This window comes from Manis pentadactyla, chromosome 4 (genome assembly GCF_030020395.1).
Source record: "Manis pentadactyla isolate mManPen7 chromosome 4, mManPen7.hap1, whole genome shotgun sequence".
NCBI classification, from domain to species: Eukaryota; Metazoa; Chordata; class Mammalia; order Pholidota; family Manidae; genus Manis; species Manis pentadactyla.
Window position 1 is genome coordinate 33,094,781 of NC_080022.1, and position 26,275 is coordinate 33,121,055.

The following is a 26,275-nucleotide window of genomic DNA, read 5'->3' on the forward strand; positions in this document are numbered from 1 at the left end:
TGGCAGTTACTGCCAAATCATGAGAACAAACCTACGGAGAGAATGATCCACTCTTAAGGCCTAGGATAGTCCAATAATATTTCAAAGTTGAGTAGCATTTAAACAGTCTACAAAAGAGATTAAAAAGGAACAGCAAAAAGATAAGTGAAAATCAGGAGAGCTGGCACCACAACTCCAAGAGGGCAGAGCTTTCTGAGAGGGAGAGAGGGAGTGCTACTAAGAGCTGAACTGCCCACTGAATTTATTTTGGGTGGGGAGGTCAATAGTGCCCTTGGCAAAAAAACAGTTTCATGGCACAGTAGGAATGAAAGCTTGGAGAACATTGAAAAAAGGATAGAAACTGTTTAGACCATGCATGTGTAGATAGTCTGACAAATATTCCTTTGTCCAGCCGCCATCTGGCTAGGTAGACTTGGGCAAATCTTACTAACGCATGACAGCTCCAGAGAGGTAATCAGCCATGTGCCACTGGTATTTGTCAGCTCCTGGGGGACTGCACTGCTTTGAAAGCTGCTTATTCTGGCTCACATTCACAATCATTTGATGCTTATTTATTCCCTACCTCCAGATCAAAATTGAACTCAAGCAGGCCCAGCAGAAGTTATTAGACAGCGCAAAGATGTGCTCTTCTCTCACAGCAGAGTGGAAGCACTGTCAGCAGAAAATCAAGGAATTGGAGCTGGAAATCCTTAACCAGGCTCAGAACATGAAATCACAGAGCTACCTACAGGAAAAGCTGACTCAGGAGAAATCTAAAGTTGCCGAGGCAGAGGAAAAGGTAATTATCTTCATGCTTAATCGATAACATGTACTGGATACCACTACTGAAATCCTGTTTCCCTAAGGAGTTTAAGAAATAGACATGGTGCAAATTCCAATGTTTTTCTTTATTCTCCCATGATTTCCTCTTTTTTGACTTCTCCGGCTCCTACAATTTCAGTAAATTTTGTTTCTTAGATTGCATGAACTTAAAAAGGTAAGTTTCATTAAAGATACAACATGAACTTAAAGAACTGAGACCAGATGACTTTTGTTTTACACTTTGAAATTTTAAAAGATTTATACTTCTCTCCTTCGGATTGGCTGTTTATGTTATTTTTTATTTTTGTTTTTGGAGGGATTTGTGATGCAAAATGAACCATTTTGAAATATTGCCCCTGCAATTTTAGATCACTTACCCCAGGTGACAGTAGTGTGCAGCAGTTGCACGCTTTGTCTGATAGTCAAATCTTACATAAAAATGAGTCATGTCTTCACACCATATAAATACAAAACAAACATTAAAAAGTAAATGGCAGCGATATGAATTAAACTCAAAAGCCTAATGTTGAGCTAAAGAAACCAGCACAAAAAAGTATGAACTCTTTTTATGTAATTTCATTTATATGATGTTTGAGAATAGACAAAATTAAGCTCTGGTGATACCCTCGTAGTTGTTTATGAGGGGTATTAACTGGGAAGGGGGCATGAGGGACTCTTCTGTGGTGCTGGAAGTATTCTATATCTTGGTCTGGGAGGTATTTATATAAGTAAAACTGCTATGAGTATGCTTTAGGTATGTGCACTTTATGTGTGTTATTATTCCACAAAAAATTAATTGGTAAAATTGGTAAAAAGTTTTAATTTAGACAGTACTAAACATTGATGAGGATTTTGTGCAACAAAAACTCTTATATACCGACAGCAGCTGGTAAAGCAAATTAGTATAAACACTTTGGAAAGCAATTTGGCCTTGGTATATAGTGAAGTTAAAGATGTATATATACCGTACAACCCACAGTTCTACCACTAGGCATAAACATCAGAGAAATTCTTATACTGAGTATATGTATCAGGAGATAGGAATACAGTCATTTTCACAGAAACATTGTTCCAAATAGCAGAAAATTAGAAACAGTCCAAATGTTGAGTAAAATGAGATGGAATAAGTAAATTATATACTTACACAATAGCATACAACAGTGAAAATAAATGAACTGAAAGTATATGCAATACTTCAATATAATATTGAATAAAAACCAAGCCACCAAAAACACAGTATGATTCCACTGATATAAAGGTTAAAATGATGCAATATAAAAACCATGTCAAATAGAGATATTAAAAGAAAAAGAAAAGAAATTATTAACAAAATTTAAAAGATGAGTTTTCCCAGGTGGGAAGGGTGGGTGATAATCAATGAGGGTCACAGAGTGGATTTCAAAAGCATTAGAAATGTTCTCTTTCTTATATTATGTGGTGGGCTCAAATGTTTGTGTATGGCCTTGACAGAGAAGCTAATGGGGTGATACACTGCTCTGTGGAATTAAGACTGTGTATCTTTAAGTAAGCATTTCCCTAGGCAGAACTACAGGGAGGCAGGGTAAAGTTCCTTTGAGCTGGCCTCAGATGATTGGCCACCCCCTGCCATTGCCCTTGAATCATTCTGCATCTTCACCTCTCTTTAAAGGTATGTGGGCTCTGCAGGAACCTGGGGCTGATGCAGAAAGCCCTTCTCTTAAAAAAGGACTGTGATCCACTGGCATTCACTGAATAGTTGTGGGGAATGTGGTTCCAGCCATTGTAAAGGATTCATTTTTGGGACAGGAATGCATTAGAGGGAGAATAGCTATTCTGATAGAAATTATTCTTTCAATAAATATTTATTTAGCACCTACTATGTACCTGTCACAATTTTAGGTGACATAGGTTTTATAAAAAAATAATAAGTAAATGAATGTAAAAGATTTACTTAACAAAAAATTTAGTGGCACTTTTAATCTAACAGGCAAATTCTAAAATAAAATGACGTATCTCTCTTTCGAAGTCATAAGTCTTACTTTTTATTCTGCTAGGGCATTAAAGAATATATTACTAGTGCTCGCATTATGCTAATCGTACTTGGTTTGTAAGAAACTTCTACTTCTATCTTACTCCTGAATCTAGCCACACTGTGGAGAAACTAGACAGTCCAACACATTGCTTTTGGAAGTGTAAATTGGTCTAATATCTATGGAGATAGTTTGGCATTATCTGTTAAGCAGATAAATAATAATCGCTGCCCTAACAAATCTGAACCTCATAATTGATTCTACAGAAATTGTAATAGTAGTGTTTGTAATTTCTGAAGATTGGAATCAAACTGAATGTCCATCAGTAGGGGTCTAGTTAAATAAATTATGGTATATTCTTATGGTGGAATGGTATGCAGCTATAAAAAAGACAATTCTATATGTACATATGATATGGAAAAATCACCAAATACATTGTTTTTTAAAAAAACAAGGAGTATAAGTATGTATATGCCATCATTTGTATAAAAAATGTGTGTATGGGGGAGAACTATATAATATGTGTTTGTATGTGCATAAATAAATCTCTGGAAGGGTACACAAGAAACTAATACCAGTGATTACCTATTCAGTGGAGAAAAACTTGGAGAAGACAGGATAGAAATGGGAAGGAGACTTTTCACTATATAGCTTCATTTACACAAACATACATTAAACTATGTGAATGTATTATGTTGCAAAACCTAAGTAATTTATTTTAAAATTAAATCTAGCCACACTCTTTACTTTAGGTCAGATTTGTTTGTTATCATTATGTTTGCTATTTATATGGTATTTCCCTAATTGGATGAAAGGTCACACTCTCCTTAAGGTTTTATTTGTAAACTTTTTTCATTCAAGATTTTGGATCTGCAGCAGAAATTAAAACAAGCTCATACAGTCTGTCTCACAGACACTTGTATTTTGGGGAAGAAGCAATTAGAGGAAAAGATAAAAGAAGCAATAGAAAATGAAGCTAAAATAAAGCAACAATATCAGGAAGAACAGCAGAAGAGGTAAGAGAGCAAGGGTGTCAGTTTCCCATGGGCTAACATGATTGAGTTTCCCAGCAGCGCCAGTGCACCACGGAGTTAACTCAGTAACACAGCTTCTTATACTATAGCACTTACCACACTGTGTTCTAAGTTTATTTCCCAGTTTGCCTTTCATTTTAGAGTGTGGGATCCTTAAGTGCAGGGATTATTCTTGTTGCTCTGGGACATACTTGGTGCACCAGTACATTTTCTTGAACGACTGGGTTGCCAACAAAATGTGACACTCTGGGTTATTGCTTTTCTAATTCTAACATGATTGGCACAAAAACGTGGACAATGAAGTTGATGTTTTGTGTTTATCAACTGATTTTCTTCAAAGAAATTCCATATACTTTACAGGCATCTTAATCATTGCTAAGCTACCACCTGATAGGAGTTTTCATATATTTTTCTGAATTTACTGTGATTATTATTAGGATTCTTACTTGAATGATCTTCTTGGATGCCCTGAATTTCAGTAATGGATGCTTCTATTGTACTCAGAGTGATTCATACATATTTTGAGGAAAATATGGTTTTAGCCACTGAAAAGATATATAGACCTTCACATATGTTATGAAACTCAGAACCTTACTTTCAACTCTAGCTAAAAGTTTAGCATAGGCCTGGCACTCCATAGGTACTCAGTAAATATTTAGTGAATGAATGAATGAATGGATGGATGAATAATGAATTCGCTCAGTGAGGTACAGTAGAAAAATACTTGTCTCACCGCTACTTCTAGCAGGATGGCAAACTATGCCCCTGATATAAAACAGCTAGATCCTGAATAAACTCCAATATGTATACCTTTTAAAACATTGCTCACAATAAAAAAAAGAGAAAGCCCTAGGGGAAAACATACAAGGAGCAAAAACAAAAATGATGAGTGGTGAACACACTTCTAAGTCAAGGGGCAGATAACAATTATCAGCCCAGGTATGGGACAAGAAGCTCAGAAAGTTTGCCACAAGGCAGCATAGGTAAATTTGAGACGCTAGTATTAATCTGGGAATCTTGAAGAATTAAAAAGGAGAAGTAGCTAAATAGCTCTTAAGGAGCTATTTCTCAGGAGGGAGCTTCCTGTCTTCCTAAGAAAATCAACATTATTTCTGGAGTGCAGCAACCCCAATTTAATAGACATTAAGGATTCCTATACATTAAGTTTAATCAAATATGAACTTCAAATAAAAAATCTCCAAATAACACAAGGAAACTGGCCACTATGTATGAAAGTCAGCAGAAACAACGAACACCAAATTTATAACCATCCCCCAAAACTTTGGCAACTGGAATTATGAAGAATAGGTTGTAAAACAACTGTGTGAAGTTTTTAAAGAAACAAAAGATGTAATCCAAGAACTGAACAAGGCAACGGCTATTTAACCTTCCTGAAACTTGGATTCTTATCCTTAAAATGGGACTAGTAATACCAGTTGTATACATCTTCTGTGAAAAATGGCTGAGACAGAATATGTAGAAGTAATACTTAAGCTAGGTATATGAAAATGAAATAGGGAAATCCTTTTCCACAAAAGGGGGACTATATAGTATACATTGTTTCATAACCTGTAAGAAAGCCACCCAGTTTTGATGTTTAGATTGTAACCTACTTTTTTCACTTGAAATACTATGATTTGTTTACTTTCCATTAGATCTTCTAGATATTTTAATCATATAGTAAAACATTTTCAATCCTTTATTGGTGGACATTTACATTTTTCCCAGTTTCTGGCTATAGCAAGCAACAAGATAATATATATCCTTGTATTTTTGTGCACATCCTGTATTATTTCTTCAGGATAAATTATAGCAAATACAATTGTAATTATAACTACTCGTTATGAAATTTCAAATATTAAATACCTATTTAAAATAAAAAGCATAAGTTTTTCAGAATTGTATCCTTTAGCAATAACCCCTTTATGTGGGCACTATGTATTTCTTGGAGGGGGGTTTCTATGCATATACACAGGCTTTTTATTCTTATTTTGTTAACAAAAGTTAACATTTAAAATATAATGCTTTGGAATTTTCATCTTTCACCTAATAATATAACATGGGAATCTGATTAGCCACTTAGCAGTTGTATAATCCTAAACAAATTTCTTATGCTTTCAGTGCCTGTCCATACATGCTTCATAAGATCATTATGTAGACTGAATGAGTTATAAGCAATTGACTTTTTATCAGTGTCTGGCACATAGTAAGCACTTGTATCAGTCAGGGTTCAGCCAGAGATGTAAACAGCAGGAGAAATATATAGCTAATGAGAAATAGTAGTCTTATGGATTTAGTCTTATGTACTTGTGGGTTACACAGTCTGTAAGGCTGTCAGCTGTCATCTTTGCATCATATGCCAGAGATTAAAGTCTGCAGGACCAGAAGTCAGGAAGTGAAGATGTATATAAAGTGAGAGAGCACAATGACAAGCTGGATCCCAACTGAGTGGAGCACACACAACTATGAGCACAAAGATAGCCCATGAGCACAAGGATGGACTGGAAAGCATGTCAATTTCTCACTCCCTCTAATTTGGTAAAGTAGGTGGTTTGCAAAAGAAGCTGGTCTCCCTCATCAAGGAGCCAAACAGACCCCTAGCCCAGAAGACAGAGAAAGTGAAGGAAGATCCACGGGAAGGTGAAGCAGTTGCAGGCCTGGCTGTTGCCTCATGCCAAGGTGAGCAACAGATATATGGCAACGTGTATGAGCGACAGAAGTGCCTGCGCTGACTTTCCAAGTATAAAAAAACAAAATGCTTTACTCTGCTCTCCAAATCTTGTACAAGTAAAGTACACCTCTTAGAGCCCACTCATACCAGAAACATACATGGAAGGAATTCCTAGCTGATACATTACAAAGCCACTACTAAATAGGTGTTATTATTGCAAAATATGTTGTGTTATCATCATCTTCTTCCTCAGTAAAGTGAAAAATGTTCATTTTGGCTAGAACAAAATGTTTGGGGATAAGAGAAGTGGCAAGAAGATGAGGCTATAAAGGTAAGTAGGCCTGAGTCATGTTAAACCTAACAAGCTACGTTAAGGACTTTGCACATGTTCATGGGAGGTATCATCAGTCTACAGTTTTTCTTTCTTGTAATATCTTTATCTGTTTTTTGTTATTAAGGTAATACTGGTCTCATAGAATTAGTTAGGAAGTGTTCCCTCTTCTTCGATTTTTCTGGAAGAGATTATAAAGGATTGGTATTATTTATTTTTAAAAGATCTGGTAGAATTCATCAGTACAACTGTTCTGGGTTCAGTGCTTTATTTTGTAGAAGGTTCTTAAATATGAATTAAATTTCTTTAATAGATCTAGGCCTATTCAGATTATCTTTCCTTGTATAAATTTTGGTAGATTGTGTCTTTCAAAGAATTAGTCCATTTCATCTTAGTTATCAAATTTGTAGGCATAGAGTTGTTCATACTATTCCTTTATTGCCCTTTTAATGTCCATAGGATCAGCAATGATGATTCCTCTTTCATTTCTGACATTAGTAATTTATGTCTTCTCTGTTTCTTGGTTAGCCTGTCTAGAAGTTTATCAATTTTATTGATTTTTTTCCCAAAGAATTAGCTTTGTTTTCATTGTTTTTTTCTCTTTTTATAATTCATTCCTGTTTACAATTTCATTAACATCTGCTCTAATTTTTATTATTGCTTTTCTTCTGCTTTATTTGGGCTTATATTGGTCTCCTTTCTCTAGTTTCCTAGGTTGAAGCTTAGATTATTGATTTTTGATCTTCCTTCTTTTATAATATTTGCATTTAATGCTATAAGTTTCCCTCGAAGTACTGCTTTTACTGCAGCTCACAAATTTTATAAGTTATGTTTTCATTTCATATGTGTAGCTCAAAATATTTTTTAAATTTTCTCGGGACTTCTTTGACACATGTATTTTTTAGAAGTATGTTTATTTAATCTCCAAATATTTTTACTTTCCAGCCTTCTGTTATTGATTAATAGTTTCATAATGTTATTGTAAAAAATTGTATTCTGTTACATAGATATATCATAATTTATGTAAAATGCTTTTTAAACATTTTTGCCATTTTAAAGACTGCTGTAATGAATATCTGTACAAAGGCTTTGCAAGTGCAATGAAGCATATATGATAGGTGTTATAGAAGGTTTAGGATACTGTGATAGGGCACAGCAGGGACACTAATCTGGCCTAGGGAGCTCAAGGAAGCCTTCCTGAAAGAAAGTTACTTATACTGAGAGTGAAGTAGTTGGTCTGGGAAAGCTAAGTAGAGAATATTAGACAAAGGAATGCTTGGGAAATGAGGATAGGGAAAAGATTGAGGTAGCAGTGGAGGAATAAGTGTTGTCAATGAAAAGGTCATTTAAAACTCCTTGAAATACAGAGTTTTATTTGAACCAAACTTAGGACTTACAGCCAGAAGACATAACTTCTACTGGCAGAAGAAATGTTCAGAAGGCTACAGTCATATGCAGGTTTTATACCCTCTAAGAAACAAGCAAGAAAGACTGAAATTCAATGGGGTACATTTCATTTACATAAGATATGCAAGGCAAAGAAAAGAATAGGGAAGGGATCAATGTACATCCTGAGCAGAAGAGAATTAAGGGGAAGGGTAAATATTCATGTCTGTCTTTTAGCAAGAATCCGGATGCTAGCAGGTTTAGTTTTTGACTTAATGAACAGATGGTATTATAGAGTTAGAAAGTTTCTGTTTTCATAGGTGGTATTTTGAGACTCCCAGAGTTAATGAAACCTTCAATACTGAGGCCTTAAAAATTTTAGTGGTCCCTAATATGATAATTCACCCGGTAGAGGATGACTTGATTCAGGTAGTGAAAATTTTTCATTTTGTCTGGAACAAAGTGTTTGTGGGTATAGGGAGTGGCAAGAAAATGAAACTAGAAAGGCAAACTAGCTTGCAAGCCACATTGAAGAATTCTCAAGAAGAGTGGGGAACCACTGAGCATTTTTAGCAGAGCAATATAATTAGACTGTGATTTAGCAGGAGCCGTCTGGTTGCAGTGTGAAGGATGGATTGAAAGAGAGTAAAGCTTTTGGGGAGAGGGTGTCTTATAAGTCTACTGATTTCTTAATTTTATTCACTGGCAGAACTAGTTTGTCTTTTATTGTTTAAACTCTATATATGATATAGGAGTTAATTTCTGACATTTGTGAGTTGCTTTTAAAATTTTGACTTCCTCCTTTTCAGTACTAATTTCTGTAGAGCCAAAAGGAGACTGCCCCAAGATGTACCACTGTGACATGCAAGCTGAAGATGATCAAGGCCCAAAAGACTCAGAGGGAAACCCTCGCCTCTCCCACCCCCAAATGCACAGAAAGAACTTAGATAGAGGACTGGCTCCAGGAGGATAGTTATCACCATAGATAACTACATTATAATATGAACTAGGAGTGGTAAACAGGGAGAGATGTGGCAAAGTCGGTTAAAATTCCTCTCTGGATCCCATTGTTTCCATGTGGCCCAACAATAATTTGTTTACCAACATTTACTCTTTCATATTTCTGTGAACTGCTTCCCGTTTTCCCTTGAAGTCCTAGGCCCCCAACCTCCTTAGTTCAGGATGACCCTGAAGTTGCCCCTGACTGTCTTGGGAATCTATGTTTATGGATTCCCCATAGATGTAATTAAACTTTGTTTTTTTCTCCTGTTAATCTGTCTCTTATCAATGTGATTCTAAACCAGCTAGAAGAACCTCAAAGGGAAGAGGAAAATTCTTCCTCTACAACCCTTGGAGAGCCTACACTTACATCCAGAAATGTGAGAAGAACAGTGCTAAAGGTAGAGAGATACGAACCCAATGTCTCACATATAAATATTTCCCAGTAATCCATTGGTTTACTCAGAAAATTGAAGTTAGAGAAAGCAAACTTATTTGTCTGGTGTTAGAGGTTGAAATTTTTCTTCCCCAGTGTGGGTAAAATTGTAATATTTCCAGAATCTCCCTCCTGGCCTTACAGCATCTCCATATCAGCAGGTGTTTCCAAGGCATGTGGAGTAGTAGTCCATTTCCATATCAGTAGGTAATTAGAAGGGCAAGCCAGTGCTTATCTAGACCAGAGAGGTTGGGTGGAGGTCTCTTTTACTGCAGATGGTAGAGAGATGCAGAATGACTGCTTGTAACAAATAAATGGGTTTTTTCCCACTTTATTTCTCCTTTTGACTGATTTCAGTTTTGAAGGTAATTTGCCCCAGATTTACCCCCCTGGAGTTATACCCACTGAAACAAAGAATTGAAAGGCAGAGACACAGTAGTGAAGTACAGGGAAAGTTTTATTTGAATACGCTCCAAGGGAGGAGTGGGCCAGAGTCAAGGTGGACAAAGGCACCAAACTTTTAGGGGAGGGTCTGTTTATCCTGTCCTAGCTGGGAGGTGCCTTTTTGATTGACTGGGTGAGGTCATTTGATTGACAGCTCTACTTAAACATCCATTCTTCTTGGTGTGCATGTCTTGGGGGCAATTTTATTTTAATGAGACTATGATGATGTGTGATTTGGGCAATTCTTAGTTTTGTTTGTCAGTAGCTAAACAGGTTAGAGCAACCATCACACTGCAGCTGCAGCCAGGGGGCACATCCAGGCCACAGGGACTGTAGAAGAAAATAACCTTAAGGGCAATAAGATACATATTTTAATGACACCAGCATAGACAAATCTTGTCCATCAGGTAGGATACATGCAAGAGAGTGGTCCTGTGATAGGACAGTGGCAGGAATGGGATCTTGTCCAGACTTTCACCCCTCTCCCTGTGGGAGTTACAGATGGGTCAATATATAGGGCCATGGGAGGTACATGCACTGGCCATAAAGATAAAACAAAACTTCCCCATAAGATGCTCTTACAACCCAGACAGTTGGGTTACAGTACCATGATCTTTGGGGGCCACTCTGCTGTTACTCCAGGAATACACACAAGGCCAGCTTCCAGGCCTTTTTCCCAAGGTGCCAGAAGGGCCAGACATTGCTAGTCTGTGTGTCGCAATGTCCAGGGCCACATCCACTCAACAGAGTCTCTAGGGTTTAATGCAGTTGGGCTGGCAGCAGGATGTTGCTCTGCTGGCCGTATCCTGGCTTCCATAATTCCTCTTAGGTTTGCATATACAGTTGCATAGGAGAGGCAGCAATGTGTGTCAGCATGTCCACAGGTCTCAAGGCTCCTTTTTGGGGCTTCTCATTCCAATGCTGTAGCACTGTTCATAAGCGAACTAACCAGCCCTGTAGACTGTTGGTGTCAGACGTCAGTCCAGATTTCAACAAACCATTGTACCTCTCTGTCATGCCTGCCCCAGTAGGGTTATATGGTACATGAAACTTCCACTTTATTCCTAATTGCTGCACCCATTCTTGTAACACATGTCCAGTAAAGTGGGTGCCTTGATCGCTCTCAGTCACCTACAGCTGGCCATAGGCTACAAAGAGACACTCTAGGCCCTTTTGGTGGTTTGCTGATCTGCACAACGTGCAGGAAAAGCAACCAACAGGCCAGTAGCTATGTCCACACAAGTCATGGCATACCAATATCCTTCTGATACGGGCAGAGGCCCAATGTAGTCTATCTGCCACCTGACAAGGGGTATAGGCCCCTTTACTATAGTCCCATGTTGCTGTGGGACTTGGTATAAGTCTCTCTTAGAGCACATAAGGCACTCCTTCCAGGCTTTGCTGACTTCTTCAAAGGTCAACGGCAAGCCCCACCAACGGGCTACAGCCCACATTGTCTTTAGCCCTGTGTGCAGCAAACACTGACGTAACCGTAGGGCTACATCAGAGGCAGGCTTTCCTTCTAGCCAACACACCTGGGCCAATGTGTCTGCTTCATCATTCCCTGGGGATGCCAAAGGCAAATGGCCAGTCACATGATATACAGTAACAGTCTTAGTCTGACCAGAGGCCCATAGGTCTTGCCACAACTCTTGCCCCCAAGAGGGCTGGTGACCAGCCATCTAATTGGTATGGTACCATATTGGTAGCCACAGGGTCAAGCCCCAGTAGATGACCTAGCTGTCAGTGCAGACAACTATAGGGGAGAGCTTCTGGGTGATCATGAGCTGTACTTCCCACAACTCAGCCCATTGGCTGCCCTTCCCTTCTCCATCCTCCATCTATATTGTCTCAGTCTTAGGATGGAAAGCTACAGCCCTCCACTTTGGGGGCTGCCCATGACTGGAGCCGTCTGTGTACCAAGCATCTCCGGGTATAGGGGCTTTTCCCTCCTAATAAGGAGTCTCAGCTACCAATGGCTCATAAGCAAGTTCTTCCTGCTTATGACATGGGCCCCAATAAACGCTGGAGTTCTCCACTTAAGGAGCTAGTAGAGAGGGTGCTACTACTAGGCATCTATGCCACACCACTCCTTGGCCTTTGGGTCCAGTCTAACACCCACCCTGCAATGGGATAGGTTGTTTTTACCTTCATCAGAGCTGTTCTGGTGATGGGCTCCATAGCCAGCAAGGCATGGTACACAGCAGCCAGTTGCTTCTCTATCAAGGTGTACCAGACCTCTGCTCCTTCCATAGTTGTGACCAGAATCCAATAGGTTGGCATGTCCATTCAAGCCACTGCCAAAAACCCTATCCATAACCATCTTCAGTTACATGAACTTCTAGCTCACAGGGTCTTGATGAGCTCATTACACTCAAGGCCTCTATGGCCTTGACTGCTCACTTAGCAGCAGTAAAAGCAGCTGCACATGTCTCATCCCAGTCACACCTGATGCCCTTTTGTACCAACCAGTATAAGGGCTTCAGAATTTGTGCCAAGTGTGGGATAAATACTCTCCAGTAGCCCCAAAGGCCCAAAAACTCTTGTAATACTGCCACAGTGGTAGGGGTGGGGAAATCCAGTACCTTGTCGATGACTGCTTCAGGAACAACTTTAGTTTTACTTGACCAGACAACTCCCAAGAATTTCACAGACAAACCAGGTCCCTGAACCTTGGTGCTGTTCACAGCCCATCTTTTCTCCTTTAGATGTTGCAGCAGTCTGGGAACTGCCCCTTCTAAATCTGAAAGAGAATCAGACATGAGCATAATATCATCAATGTAGTGATACAGCTGCACCATTTGTGGTTTCTTCCATGTGGCCAAGTCCTGGGCTACAATGGTGGGACTGTGGAGGTATCCCTGTGGAAGGATAGTGAATGTCCACTGCCATCCTTCCCATGTGAAAGCAAACTGTTCCTGACTTGCCTGTGCTGTGTCAATTGAGAAGAAAGCATTAGCAAGGTCCACAACATAATGATATGTCCTCAGTTCATGACTTAGTGTGTCCATAAGGGCTGCTATTGAGGGGACAGCAGCATGCAAAGGGGGTGTGACTTTATTCAATTCCCTATAGTCCACAGTCATACGCCAGGAGCCGTCTGGCTTTCTCACTAGCCACACTGGGGAATTAAAAGGGCTATGACTGGGCTTTATGATGCCCATCTTCTCCAACTCCTGGAGAGCTTCTCCAATTTTCTTATGCCCACCAGGCAATTTATACTGCTTAGTATTTGTCACTCACCAAGGTACAGGAAGAGCTAAAGATGGGTGCGTAGCGTGTCCCCTCAATACTGCCTTTACCACACATACCCCCAGTCTGTAACCACAGGCCTTGCAGGATATCCAGCCCCAAAATATATTCAGGGGTGGGAGAAATGTACACAGTATACTCCTTTGGGGGTAAACACTCTATCCCCAATGGGATTTAGGCTTTCTTCACTCTAATTGCCTTATCCCCATAGCCATCTATCATAGCAGGGGTCCAGGAAAACACTCAGAGTTGCCATAAATCAGAGAACATGCAGCTCCTTTGTCCACCAGTGCCAGGACATGTTGTACAGTAATGGGACAAATCAATTGCTAATTCTACATGTGGCCTCTGGTCTGTACCATGTTCCCCAAGGTGGGGACCTTGACCCTCCCCTCAGTTGAGCCACAATGCCCAATCGTCATCCTGCGGGGGTGAGGACCCAGGTGGGGCCTGAGTACCATCCCCCAGGAAGTCTTGCAGGGACACAGGCCGGACATGGGGCTTCCATGTCCTGGACCTCAGTGGCTGGAACTGCTACTCTGACTTTAATTGGTGCCACAGTTCTAACAATATTGTATGGGGCTGCCCATCGAGTTTTTCTTTCACTACCCTGGCTTTTACCAAATCAACCCACATCAGGGTCCTTGAGACCTTCACGGGGCCCTTTGCACCTCTCCTTTCAGTCGTAGCCCATACTTCCTTCTGGGCTCTTATTGTTTTAGTCTCTCCTAGATCTGCTAAAGTACGAGTAGCCTCACTTATGGGTTGCCCTCTGTAGAGGGCAAGAATAGTCACTAGGGACCCAAAGAGAGATGGAGCTGTATGGAGCACCTGATTTCTCATTCCTACAGTGAACAACTTCTCATCAGGGCCCTGGGGGTCCATATTATAGATGATATTTTTCATGCCCAATTCCCACCACACCTGTTTGGAGCTCTGCATATGTTTTCCTGCTGGTGGGTAAGTATGGTAAATCACCCTGATTAGGCCAAACTGCCCTGATGGCTGCTGTCAGCCAATCCAGAAGCACCCAATTCCCTGAGGACTGATGGGCACTTTGCAACCGCTGCCAGAGAAAAGGGTAAGTTGTCAGAGAAGCCAGTCTACTCATTTCAGAACCCCACATAACAATGTTTTCCACCCCCATGTCCCAGAGATGCAAAAGCCATGTAGGCAGAGGTTCCAGTGGCTTCTGCCGACACTGGATGCTCATGCCTACCCACTCATCCTGGGTGTAGGGGCAGAGCACAGAGTGCCTCACAACCTGGGGAGGGGGTGGCTCCTCCCCCTCAGGAGCCCATGGTTGTTGTGTTTTCACTTTCTTAATTACAACCAGGTAAGCCTTTAATACAGGAGTGGCTGGTGCCTCAGACGGTGGTCTCAGCAACAGATTGGCCCTCAAACCCACACCCCTGTCCTCTCCTGACACCTCCTCCACCATCTCCGGAGCTGAAGGCACCACTCATTCCTCTCCCTCCCCCATGACCTTCTGCAATGCAGACTTTCCTGCTGCCTCCCCCCTCGCTGCTGCTAAGGAATTTTCCAGGAGTGCGAACTGTCCCCTCAATAACTGTCTCTCTTCCTTAAGGGCATCCCATAGGTCATCACCCAGCTCCTCCAAGCAATGCTGAAGTCTCTCTCTCCTCAATAACCCTTTCTCTCTCTTCAGTAATCCTCTCTCCTCAGTAGCACTTTCCACTATCTTGACAAAAAGAGATCCTACAATGCCAGCTTCTACACAGCCATTCAGGGCCTCTAAGCTGTCTTCTGATGGAGGACTAATTCTGCAGCTTCCGGAGTCTCCACCCTTCCCCAGTTCTGGGGAAGGCCCCACCCCTCTAGGAAGTGCTTTACCCTAGACCAGTTCTCTACTAGGGGCTCCCCAATTGGAAGCTGCACATATAGGGGATTCCCGAGTAAAGCTGTACCCTCTACTGCTACAGCCACTGGGGCCTCCCCACCTCCCTAGAGGCAGCCCACCCAAGGGTCACACTCATGAAGACAGATTTCAGATTCAGAGGTCCTGGCAACTACTGTCAGTTGTAACTCCAGGGGAAAATCCCAGAGCAAAATGCCTTTGAAACCAAAATCAGTCAAAGGGAGAAACCCATTTATTTCTTACAAGCAGTCATCCTCTCTCTCTCTTGACCAGGCTGCAGCAGAAGAGAGCTCCACCCAACCTCTCTGGTCCAGATAAGCCTTCGCTTGCCCTTGTAATTACCTATTGATATGGAGATGGCCTACTTCTCTCCACCCCTTGGAAATAACTATTGATATGCAGATGCACTAAAACCAAGAGAGAGAGTAAGGAAATATTGCAATTATACCCACATGGCTCTTTTGGAAAAGGGTGAATTTCCTCATCAAACACAGGCTCATTCATGATTCAGCTACTATAGTGTTAACACACATGCATTAGTATTAATAGTGTCTGTAATTAACAACCCTATATGGAATCAAGAAGATCAAGGGCCTCAACTTGTAGAAGTAGTAAGGATGAGTAATAAGAATATTGGGTTTTGGATTAGAGCCCTTCCTCCATCTTGTCCTAGCTTTGCAGCCTTAGGCAAGTCAATCAAACCTCTCTGTGCTAGTTTCCTATATGAAATCAGATTTCTTTGTAGGAGTAAGAGAACTAGGAAAAGTTTTGTCACAAAGGATGTTCCTTGTGTTGATCCCTTTATGTATGAACTTATGCCTCATCTCATTGGACCAAAAGCATCCCTTGTGATGGTAACAATTTTATCTTTAAAAGCTTTATAATTCACAGTGTAATTTAATGTACATCAATTGCCCACAGGAAACTCCTGGATCAGAATATAAATGAGCTACAAAAGCAAGTGAAAATCTTACAAGATAAAGGGAATCAACTGGAAATGACCAGTTCTCAGCAACAATCCAGAATTCAGCAACAAGAGGCCCAACTTAAACAACTGGAAAATGAAAAAAGAAAATCTGATGAGGTAAGAAAGTAAATAAACATGCTTCTGGGTTTTCATATTCTGACAGACCTGAATAATCGCTAATAATAGCTAAAAATTATTGAGGGCCTAGCATTTTACCTATTAAGCCTAATTTAGTCAGAGTTCAGTCAGGAAAGCAGAATCTACTCTAGGTATTATAATGAAGGAAGGATTTAACACAGGGAATAACATGCTTGCAAAACTGTTGGAAGGGAGAGCTGGAGGTTAGTAAAGAGTCAGAAAGAACTGCTGTTGGCCTTTAATAAATTCAGAAGTTCAAAAATCATAGAGAAACTATCTCCAGCAGTACCAAAGTGGGGGTTTTACAGGAATGCTTCCTGAAGCCCCTACAAATGTCTCATCTGCTATCTGCCCATTCATCTACCTGCCAGTGCTAGAAAACAATGGCTTTTCTTTCTTCCGTGCTTTTCAAACATTGTGTGATGTGTAAAAGTGCTTCTCATTTACAGAAACTAAACTGGGACTCTGCTGTCAAGGGCGTCTAGGAAATGTAGTTTTCAGATTTCCAACTGTAAGTTTGGGGAGAGAAAATCCTGGGGCAAAATCTCTAAGAACTGAAATCAGTCAAAGGGAGAAATAAAGTTTAAAACCCATTTATTGCTTACAAACTGCAGTCCAGGGCCATCTCTCTCCTCTGCTCCTGAAGAAGCAAGCAAGCCAGCTCCTCCCTTTAAACTCTCAGGTTCAGACACACCCTCGGTTGACTAGGTAATTACCCATTGACATGGAGATGAACTTCTCTCCACCCCAGAAGATATGCAAATGCACTAAAGCCGGCGAGATACTCTGGAAATGTTACAATTTTACCACACCAACCTTGTGGCCCAAAATAGTCTCATTTAAAAAAATGTTTTTTCAGAATCTCGAGAGAAACCAGGAATTGTCAGAGCAGCTCTCTGGGTTGCAGCAAGAGAAGGAAGCACTACGTGAAGAATATGTGCAATTTTTGAAGCAACTTCATGTCTATATGAGGTAAACAAAAGCAAGTTCCCTTTGGAAGAGGACTTGTAGCTTTTTCCCAGTGTAGGGATCAAGAGCAGCTACCCGAAGATGTACCATTGTGACAGATTACTTCAGATTTGAGAACAGTTGGGGCCCAGGGGACTCAGAAAGAAGCTTTGACTTCCCACCCTGCAACTCCATAGAAAGAATTTGGATGGAGGAACTGATGGGGGCTTGGGGGTTGGGGTGGGAAGCTATCACCATAGATATATTATAAGTTAACTAGGTGTGGTAGACCAGGAGGAATGTGGCTAAGTCTGTTAAACTGTCTCTCTGTGCTCCATTGTTTCTGTATGGCCTATTAAGTATTTTAATGATCAAATACTTACTCTTTTTGTATTCCTGTGATTTGCTTCCCTTTCCTTTTTAGTCTCAGACCCTTACCCCCTTCTCCTTGGTTCAGGATGACATATATACACCTCAGTCTCCCTGACTGTCTTTGGAACCCATGTCTACTGCTTCCCTGTGTTGTTCTGATAGGAGGGGGTTCCCCACCCTGGGCAAGTTCACTGTGATTTCCAGCAGACTGAATAATGACAATGGAACATCAAGGGTAAAAAGGGCCTCATACCAAGCTTTATTCTCACAGCAGTAAGTCAAGTGCTAGACTCCTATCTGCTCATCTCAGTCTCTGCCCCAGGCACTGCCTTGGCTGTTGGTTCCTCTCTGCTCAGCCGGTCTCAGTCTCTTGCCATGGCTCCAGGCTCTGCTCCCCAGGCGCTGCCTTCGCTAGAGGCTCCATTTCTGTTCTCTCCTGCTCCCAGCACCAGGCTCTCTTCTCCCCTCCCAGCACCAGGGCTCTGCACTTCTCTCCCCTACTTCCTACCTCAGGGCAGAACTGTGGGCAGATCTCTCTGGTGACTGGCAGCTGCCATGCCTGATGACATCCAGGTGCTCGTGTATTTCCTGTCCACCACTCTACCGAGTGGACACTTCCCTGGCAGTTCACCCCAGGTGGCTCTATTGGCTGGTGAACAGCTCACAGCCGATTGGGCCTGGAAGCAGGCTAAGTAGGTATACAATGGGTGATATTAGAATCAGGTGAGAACCCTGGCCATAAAATTTCCATTTTCCCCACACCTGTCTGTTAATCTGTTTCACATCAATTTGATTCTTACACCAGCTAGAAGGACCCGAGGAGTAGAGGAAATCTCTTCCTCCCCAGGTACATCCTTCTCACTTGCTTTTAGGCTTTTCTCACCATGTACTTTCCTCAGGCTAGACCAGCCTCTCCCCATCTCAACTCATAATCCTTAGACTGAGAGTCACCTTCTCCAAGAAGCCTCTCTTGTCACCACCAGCTTGGGCTGGGTGAGGGTTCTTCTTTGTGGCTCTGTAGCCCTTTGTACGTGCCTCTCTGTACTTACTTCAGAGGTTGCCATGTTGTTTTGAAATGTGATTCTTTACCTATCTTCCTGACAAACTGCACATTTCCCAGGGCATGGGCCACAGTCCTGCTCATCTTTTTATCAGTAATCCCTGATATGTAATAGGTCTCAAAAATTTGTGTTCCTGAACTTCCTCATCTTTCTTCCATTCTCCACTCACCATTCCACCAGATTCCTCCTGCTCTCCTCTGTGGAATGTGGCGTGGTAGTTCAGAGTATGGACACTGGAGCCATACTGCCCAGGGACAAATTCTGGTCTACTAGAAACAAGCTATGTGACCTTGCGGAACTTACATAACGGTCTCTGTGCCTGAGGCCCCTCATCTTTACAATGGGTACTATAACACTACTTACCCAAAGTTGTGAGAATTAAATGAATAAACATATGTAAAACACTTACGCAGAACAGTGTCTACCACAGAGCTGTTATTGTATCCATTTATTTTTAGTTCCTGCTCTATGACCTACCTCTGTTCCCAGCTCTATATTATATATAGCCTTTGCTCTATTCCTTTCATTAGATGGAAGTTTCTAATTCTCTTATGTCCTTACTCATCTACTCTGTTGATGGTATTAATGATAATGATTTCAAAAACATTTTTTACTGCTGTATAACAAAGAGTATTTTTCTAAGTCATTGGCATTCATTATTTTGCTTTGATCATCATATCACTAAGAAATGTAGAAACCATGGTCAAGGGAGTATGTGTGGTTTCAGTTTATGCTGCTTATGAAATCTCAAACTGGAACTCAGTCCTCTGATAAAATATACACTGCTCTTTCTACATTATTTCTTGCTATTAGACGGAGGTGAGAGAATGAAATGATAGATCTAGAGTATATAAAATGCCACAGTGCCTGCCAAAGGAATTGATACTGAACGTAATGTATATACATAAAATGACATTTGGTCTTTAAGCAGTATATGGAAAATGGAAATTTCATGGCCAGGATTCTCACCTGATTGTAATATTGCCCATTGTATATATATATATACAGGCATCTATTTGCATACCTTTTGGCAGTAAACTGTTTACAGCAGATAGAGCTCCACCCAGAAGGAACTGCCAGTAACAGAAGCGTTGACTGGGGGAGGGGCGGAGAGAAAACAAACAAGCACCGGGACATAATTGGTCCCGGTGTTGGCCAGTCACCATGGAGATCTGTCCAGAGTTCTGCTGGGTGCTAGGAAGAAAGAAGGGAGCCTAGAGAGAAGGGAAGCTGGAGAGAGGGAAGAGCGGAGCCTGGTGCTGGGAGCAGGAGAGAACGGAGATGGAGCCTGTAGCGAAGGCAGCGCCTGGGGAGCAGAGCCTGGAGCCATGGCAAGAGACTGAGACCGGCGGATGGGAGTCTAGCACTGGACCTACTGCCATGAGAACAAAGCTTGGTATGAGGCCCTTTTTATCCCCATGTTCTGTTGTCATTATTCAGTCTTACTGAATTCATAGTGAGCTTGCTGTAAGCCAGGAACTCCCTCCTCCTGGAGCAATAGGCACTTAAAATTTTTTTCATTTCACAAATAATGAAACAACAGTGCAAATTTTTGAATGAAAGAAAACTTATCCAGAACCCATCCCATGTTCACTCCTAATCTGTCAATAGACATAGTTTATGATTTTACTATCATAGCTTAGATAAAATTGTATATTCTCAATAGCATCTCAGAAGCATTGTGCTTTGTTAGTACAGTCTTTTAATTTGCTTATTTTTGTAAACATAATATTTTGTAAGGTTGATATGCCCTTGCACTACCTGTGGCAGTTAAATAGGGTTCCATTGCTAAAGAAGACTAACAGAACCCCCCTGACAGTGCTTGCAAATGTGCCACTTGTTGCAAGAAAAGGATATACTATTACAACAGAAGTAGAGTCAGGATACCATCACAGCCCATGGTGGTCTCATACCAGGCAGTGCAGAGAAGTCAGGCAGAAGCACCTGTGTAAGGGCCTTACCTGGATGTACCTCCTCTCTGGAATCAGGAACCACCATCGTATGCACTAACCAGCTCACCACCAGGGATCCCAAAGTGGAGTTTCAGCTAAATTTTTTAATATTCTGCTGATCATGTAAGCATATTTCTGCTATATAACCAGCTTTAAGAGCAGAGCCTTTCTGGGGTCTTGCTAAGACCAGGTGCAAATCATCAATCTCACTGTTATCAATAAACAATGCTGACAAGCTGGTGCAAAGAGCCATCAAGTCCCTCAGATCTGTGGTTACCAAGCAATACTATGTTAATCAGTCTATTTCATTTCTTGACCAATGGTCAGCACCAAGTAAGAACTTTAGCTCTCCACCTGCTGGATTCAACCCTCACAACATAGTTCTAATTTAGTTAAGAATTACTCACTGGCCCTATGATTGATATTTTTATTTAAAATAATGCTGAAAAAACCATTTTGGTGTATGTATGTGTTTTTCATTTCAGAAATTATTTTTATAGAATAAATTTCCAGGAGTGGAATTACTGGTCAAAAAGCTGAAACTCCAGATCTTAAAACATACTGACAAGTATTCAGAAGCATCCTACCTAAATTTTCTGCCATCATTTTATAAGAGCAGCAGTTTCACCATATCTTCATGAGCACTCCTGGCGAGGAAGGGCTCTGATGACATTTTCACCAATATTCTTTGTTTTACTTGTGGTATGATTTACATTATAGTAAATGCAACAGGTTTTAAATGTACAGTTCTATGAGTGTTGACAAATTAATTCACCCACATAACCACTACCCCAATCAAGATACAGAACATTTTCATTTTCCCTTAAAGTTCTCTCCTACCTCTTTGCAGTCACTCTGTATTTCCTGCACCCCAACCTTCTCCAGGAATCCAGTTTTCTGAGTTATTTTCTAGAATTTCATCTAGAGTTGAAACTCTAGAGCTTCTAGAGTTTCATCAGCCACATTGCCTGTACTCTTTTATGTCTGACTTCTTTTGCTCAACACATTCTATTTTACTGTTTCCTTATAGTCATAAGTTACTTAGTTATCATTTTCTTTTGAATTTCTTTGATGGCTATGAGGTGGAATATTTATCCATGTTATTTGTCTATAGTCTTTAGGACAGCTGATCCTAACCCATGTGCCTAAGCCCCAGCGTAGATTAATTAAATCAGAATCTGGGGATAGGGCTTGGGAATCAATATTTTTCTAAAACCTTCCCCATGATTCTGATGTATGTCCAGGCCTAAAAATTACAGCTTTAGGAAAGAAAACAGGAGGCATTACCAAAACTCTGGGCTCATTTTTGTTTTCATTCCCCTGATCCCAGGCCTGACCTTTACAGATAATGCTTATTTTTTCCATGTTTTCCCAACCATTCTTCCAGAAGAACAAATTCCTTGCTTTTCAAAATAAAAATAATAGGCCATCTGGTTTTACTTAAATATAAGCAAAAAGTTGTCTCTAAATTTTAAAACATGAGTATTACTCTGCCTCATAGTAATAGTAGTTAATAAAGCCAAAAATAAGCAGAAAATCCACATGTTCTTTGGGCAAGTTGGCCAACAGAACTTCCGACCAAACCAATATGTGTGCCAAATAGCCAGCCAGCAGTGGCAATGGAAGGCTGTAAGCTCTCACTAGCTGTGCTGTATCAATACACTCTTCAAACCATGCATAACACTACAGGAAGAGGCCTGATTATCAAGCAATAGGAGCTAGTTAGGTCAAGTATAATACATTCACTTGGTGGAACATAATGCAACTGTGAAATATAGTGGCTATGAAGACTAGCTAACAGTATGGGAAAATGCTATGGTACAATAAATGAAGAAAACAGAAAAAATTCTATGTAGACAAATTTTAAACAAAAGATCCTTATAAAAAACTAGAAGGAAATACAACATTATAAAACTGAATACATATTGGGAGTTGGATTTTTCCCAAAGTTTCTATAATTCATCTTACTTTAAAGAATAAATTTTTTTTTTTTTTTTTTTTTTTAGAATAAAATTTTTTAATAGTCCAAATGGCAGAGTAAGAAAGGCAGCCACTGTATGTCCTGGGAAACTAGAGACTTGGGTTATAATATCGCAGGGCAGGATGGGTAAAAGAAATTCCAGAAACATGTGTTGTATTTCAAATGATATCAAAATATCAGAGTAACTGGGAGCAGCTGGGAAACCCAGAGGATAATAGGTTGCATGTATGCTCTTGGATGTGACAACTCTGAAGCTATGGACTAAAGATACTGAAACCCAGTGATATGTTTTCCCAAACTATTCCTAGTAAAAAAGGAAAATGAGAACATTTATGAGATGGAAACATCTCCCTGTTTATTAGTTACCTAAGTCACAACAGTGGTAATTGTAAATATAATCTGTAAAAATATGTCCCTCATATTATGTAGTGGGTGCTGCAAGGGTCACAGAACTGAACAGGCCTGAGGTGGTTTTATGAACTCAGTCATCTAGACTAACTCTATTAATCAGCAAATAGGTTGGGTTGAGTTGCTGTAGCAGAGACTCTGAATAAGAATGTTTTTAAAAAAGGGAGAGGTTTCTCTCTCACCTAATAGTGCAGACATAAGCAGTCCAGGATGGGTATGGTAGCTCGATGTTTCTATCTTGTGGTTGCTCCAGCATCTTTAACATGTTGCCCTTATTCAAATAGTTCCAGATAGTTCACTGCCATACCCACATTCCAGCCAATGAGAAGGAAGGGGAGGACAAGGGCATTCTGTTTTCCTATTAGGCATACTACTTCTACTAATAATTTTTGGCCAGAACTTTACTCACATGGCCTCATCCAGCTGCATGAAAAGTCAGAAAATGCATTTCATATATTGGGTAACCAAGTGCCTAACTAAAAGTCAGGGAGTCTACTATGACAGAACAAGGAGAAAACAGACTGGGGACAACTCCAGCAGTCAGTCACTGCCACACATGCTGGTAAGCTGTATATAGCCTGGCGTACGTGTACCTGGTCTACAGGAATCCAAACTTCTCAGCTTGGTATCTAGCTATCAACTAAATTAATCTCCTAAGGGGAAAACATTCAAAAAATTATTTTATATACAATCAGCAAGTAGGAGAGAAGGGAGCACTATTGGGAAATGGAAGAGCTTGCAAAAACATATTTGGGGTAAGACGTAGGTTATAAGAACATACACTCTCCTATGGAGTAGCTCTTTCATCACAGTTTGACTAGAATTAACATTAAATAAGTCAACTTTGTTCTCTCCCTCTTATCTGGTTCCTAGTTCTTGTACAAAAACAAAATATTTCACTGTGATTATGGCTTTTTTTCATATATATCTATATAGGTATATATATAACAATACACAGCAGTCTAACAATCTAACATCTTTTGGGTTCCTGGACACATGTGTGTGTGTGTGTGAGTGTGTGAGTGTAAGGGGATCTTCCCACACTCACAACACCAAGCAATTCTCGAACACCAGCAGGGTATCCGAGAACTCAACTCAATTCTGATGCTATCTGCCCAGAGACAGCACCAGATTCCTTAGGTTAAGGGCTCCGTCCTGTAAGACTGCCCTCCACCCACCATTCCAGACTCTGGTTGCAAGCCCCAGGCAGTTAACCTATGCTTCTGACCTACTAGCTACAGATTGGAGGTTCCATGACCTCCCCCTTAGGTTTGATTAATTTGCTAGAGCAGCTCCTAGAACTCAGGAAAACTGGCAACCTGTATATAGCCTGGCATACGTGTACCTGGCCTACAGGAATCCAAAGTTTACCAGTTTAATAAAGGGTGCCATAAAGGATACAAGTTAACAAACAGCCAGATAAAGAGATACATAGGGCATGCCCCAAATAAAGGAGCTTCTATCCTTGGGGAACTTGGGGCCTGGCTCTGTGGCATGTGGAGGTGTTCTGGTTCGCCAAGCCTGAAAGATCTCTCCAATAGAGAAGCAAGAGAGTGATAAGCTATTCTCAGGGTTTTATTTTGTTTTTCAGGTCTTCATTGCATAGTCATGATTGACTAAATTGTTTGCCATTGTCTGATTCAACTTCTAGCCCCTGCCCTTGGGTAGGGTCCCAGAGTGTCTCATTAATGTGACAAGACACCCATTTCACCTTTAGGACTCTGCATTGTTTTCAGGAACTGTGGATAAAGACCAAGATATACCAGAGAAATACATATTTGGTCATGTTCATGACCAAATATGTATTTCTTATAACTCCTTATATTGTACTCACCCATACATATATGGTTAATTAATTTATGTCAGAGGAGCAAAGAATATACAGTGGGGAAAGAACAGTCTTTTTCATAAATGCTGTTGAGAAAACTGGATGGCCACATGGAAAAGAATGAAACTGAACCAGTATCTCAGACCATACTCAAAAATTAACTCAAAATGAATTAAAGACTTGAATATAAGACCTGAAACCATAAAACTCCTAGAAGAAAACATAGGCGGTAAGCTCCCCTCCTTGACATTGGTCTTGGTGTTGATTTTTTTTTTTTTTTGGCAACAAAAGCAAAAACAAACAGGTGGGAGTACACCAAACTAAAAAGCTTCTGCACAGCAAAGGATACCATCAACAAAATGAAAAGGCAACCTATGGAATGTGAGAAAATATTTGTAAATCATATATCTGCTAAGGGGTTAATATAAAAAATCTGTAAAGTCATACAACTTGATAGCAAAACAACAAGCAATCCAGTTTAAAAATGGGCAGAGGATCTAAATAGATATTTTCCTAAAGAAATACAGACAGCCAACAGACAGATGAAATGATACCCCAAATCACCAATCATCACTGGATTCAAGATGGTGACGTGAGAGGTGAGGAGAATTCCTCCCAAAACCACAAATATTATGAAAATATAGTTAAATGTTACAACTAACCCTAAAACAGCAACAAGAAAGAAGGCTGCATGTATACCTCACAAACAGAGCAGACCTCATAAACACAGGGTAACGTACAAAAGTCTTTATCAGGTGGGACCCAAGCCCTTCCCCAACTCCAGCTCACTGGTGGGAGGAAGAGAAACGGTGCGGGGGAGGGAGTGGAAGCCTAGAACTGCTGAACACTGAGCATTGGAGGTCTGCTTTGGGAGCAGAAACCTACACTGTGTAGTGCGCTGGACGTTAGGGAGCTCAGACAGGTGGAGTGCTTGAGAGACAGATTGCGGCCATTTCTGGAGGAGGGATCCACACCCAGCCGCTGTGGGACAAAGGAAAGACAGGTGGTTTGAGAGCCCTCCCAGCAGCGAGAGGGCTGCTGAAGGAGTGGGGTTTGCACAGAGCCTGCTGCGAGGGGGAGGGGACAGCTGCACAAGGTTGTCTGGGCACACTCTGCCCAGCTGGTTGGGAACTTTGAGGAAATTCAGGCGCCGCATCCCCCTGGCTGCCTATTCAGCTCCGATGCCCGCCATTGTGACATGCAGCCTGCTGCACCTTCCTCCTGGCCTGCCGGCACCGGTTCACAAACTGGCAATCACTATGCTGGCGTCAGGCCCAGCAGAAGGAGGCTCAGCCTGCAACAGCTATAGATGCAAGGCACAGAGCCTTACACCTGTGTGCTTGGCCCATGGGCTCTGACACTTGAGACAGGCACGGCA

The 26,275-nt window shown here is 41.0% G+C and overlaps 1 protein-coding gene across 1 annotated transcript in view; it reads left to right on the top strand.

Annotated features, from left to right (window-relative positions):
- Positions 1–26,275, top strand: part of CCDC30 (coiled-coil domain containing 30) — a 92,278-nt gene that overhangs the window by 43,344 nt on the left and 22,659 nt on the right. The window contains exons 4-7 of the mRNA XM_036893085.2: positions 569–778; positions 3,672–3,826; positions 16,164–16,326; positions 17,207–17,319. Coding sequence (XP_036748980.2) covers positions 569–778; positions 3,672–3,826; positions 16,164–16,326; positions 17,207–17,319 — 641 coding nt within the window. The remainder of the gene's footprint in view (positions 1–568; positions 779–3,671; positions 3,827–16,163; positions 16,327–17,206; positions 17,320–26,275) is intronic.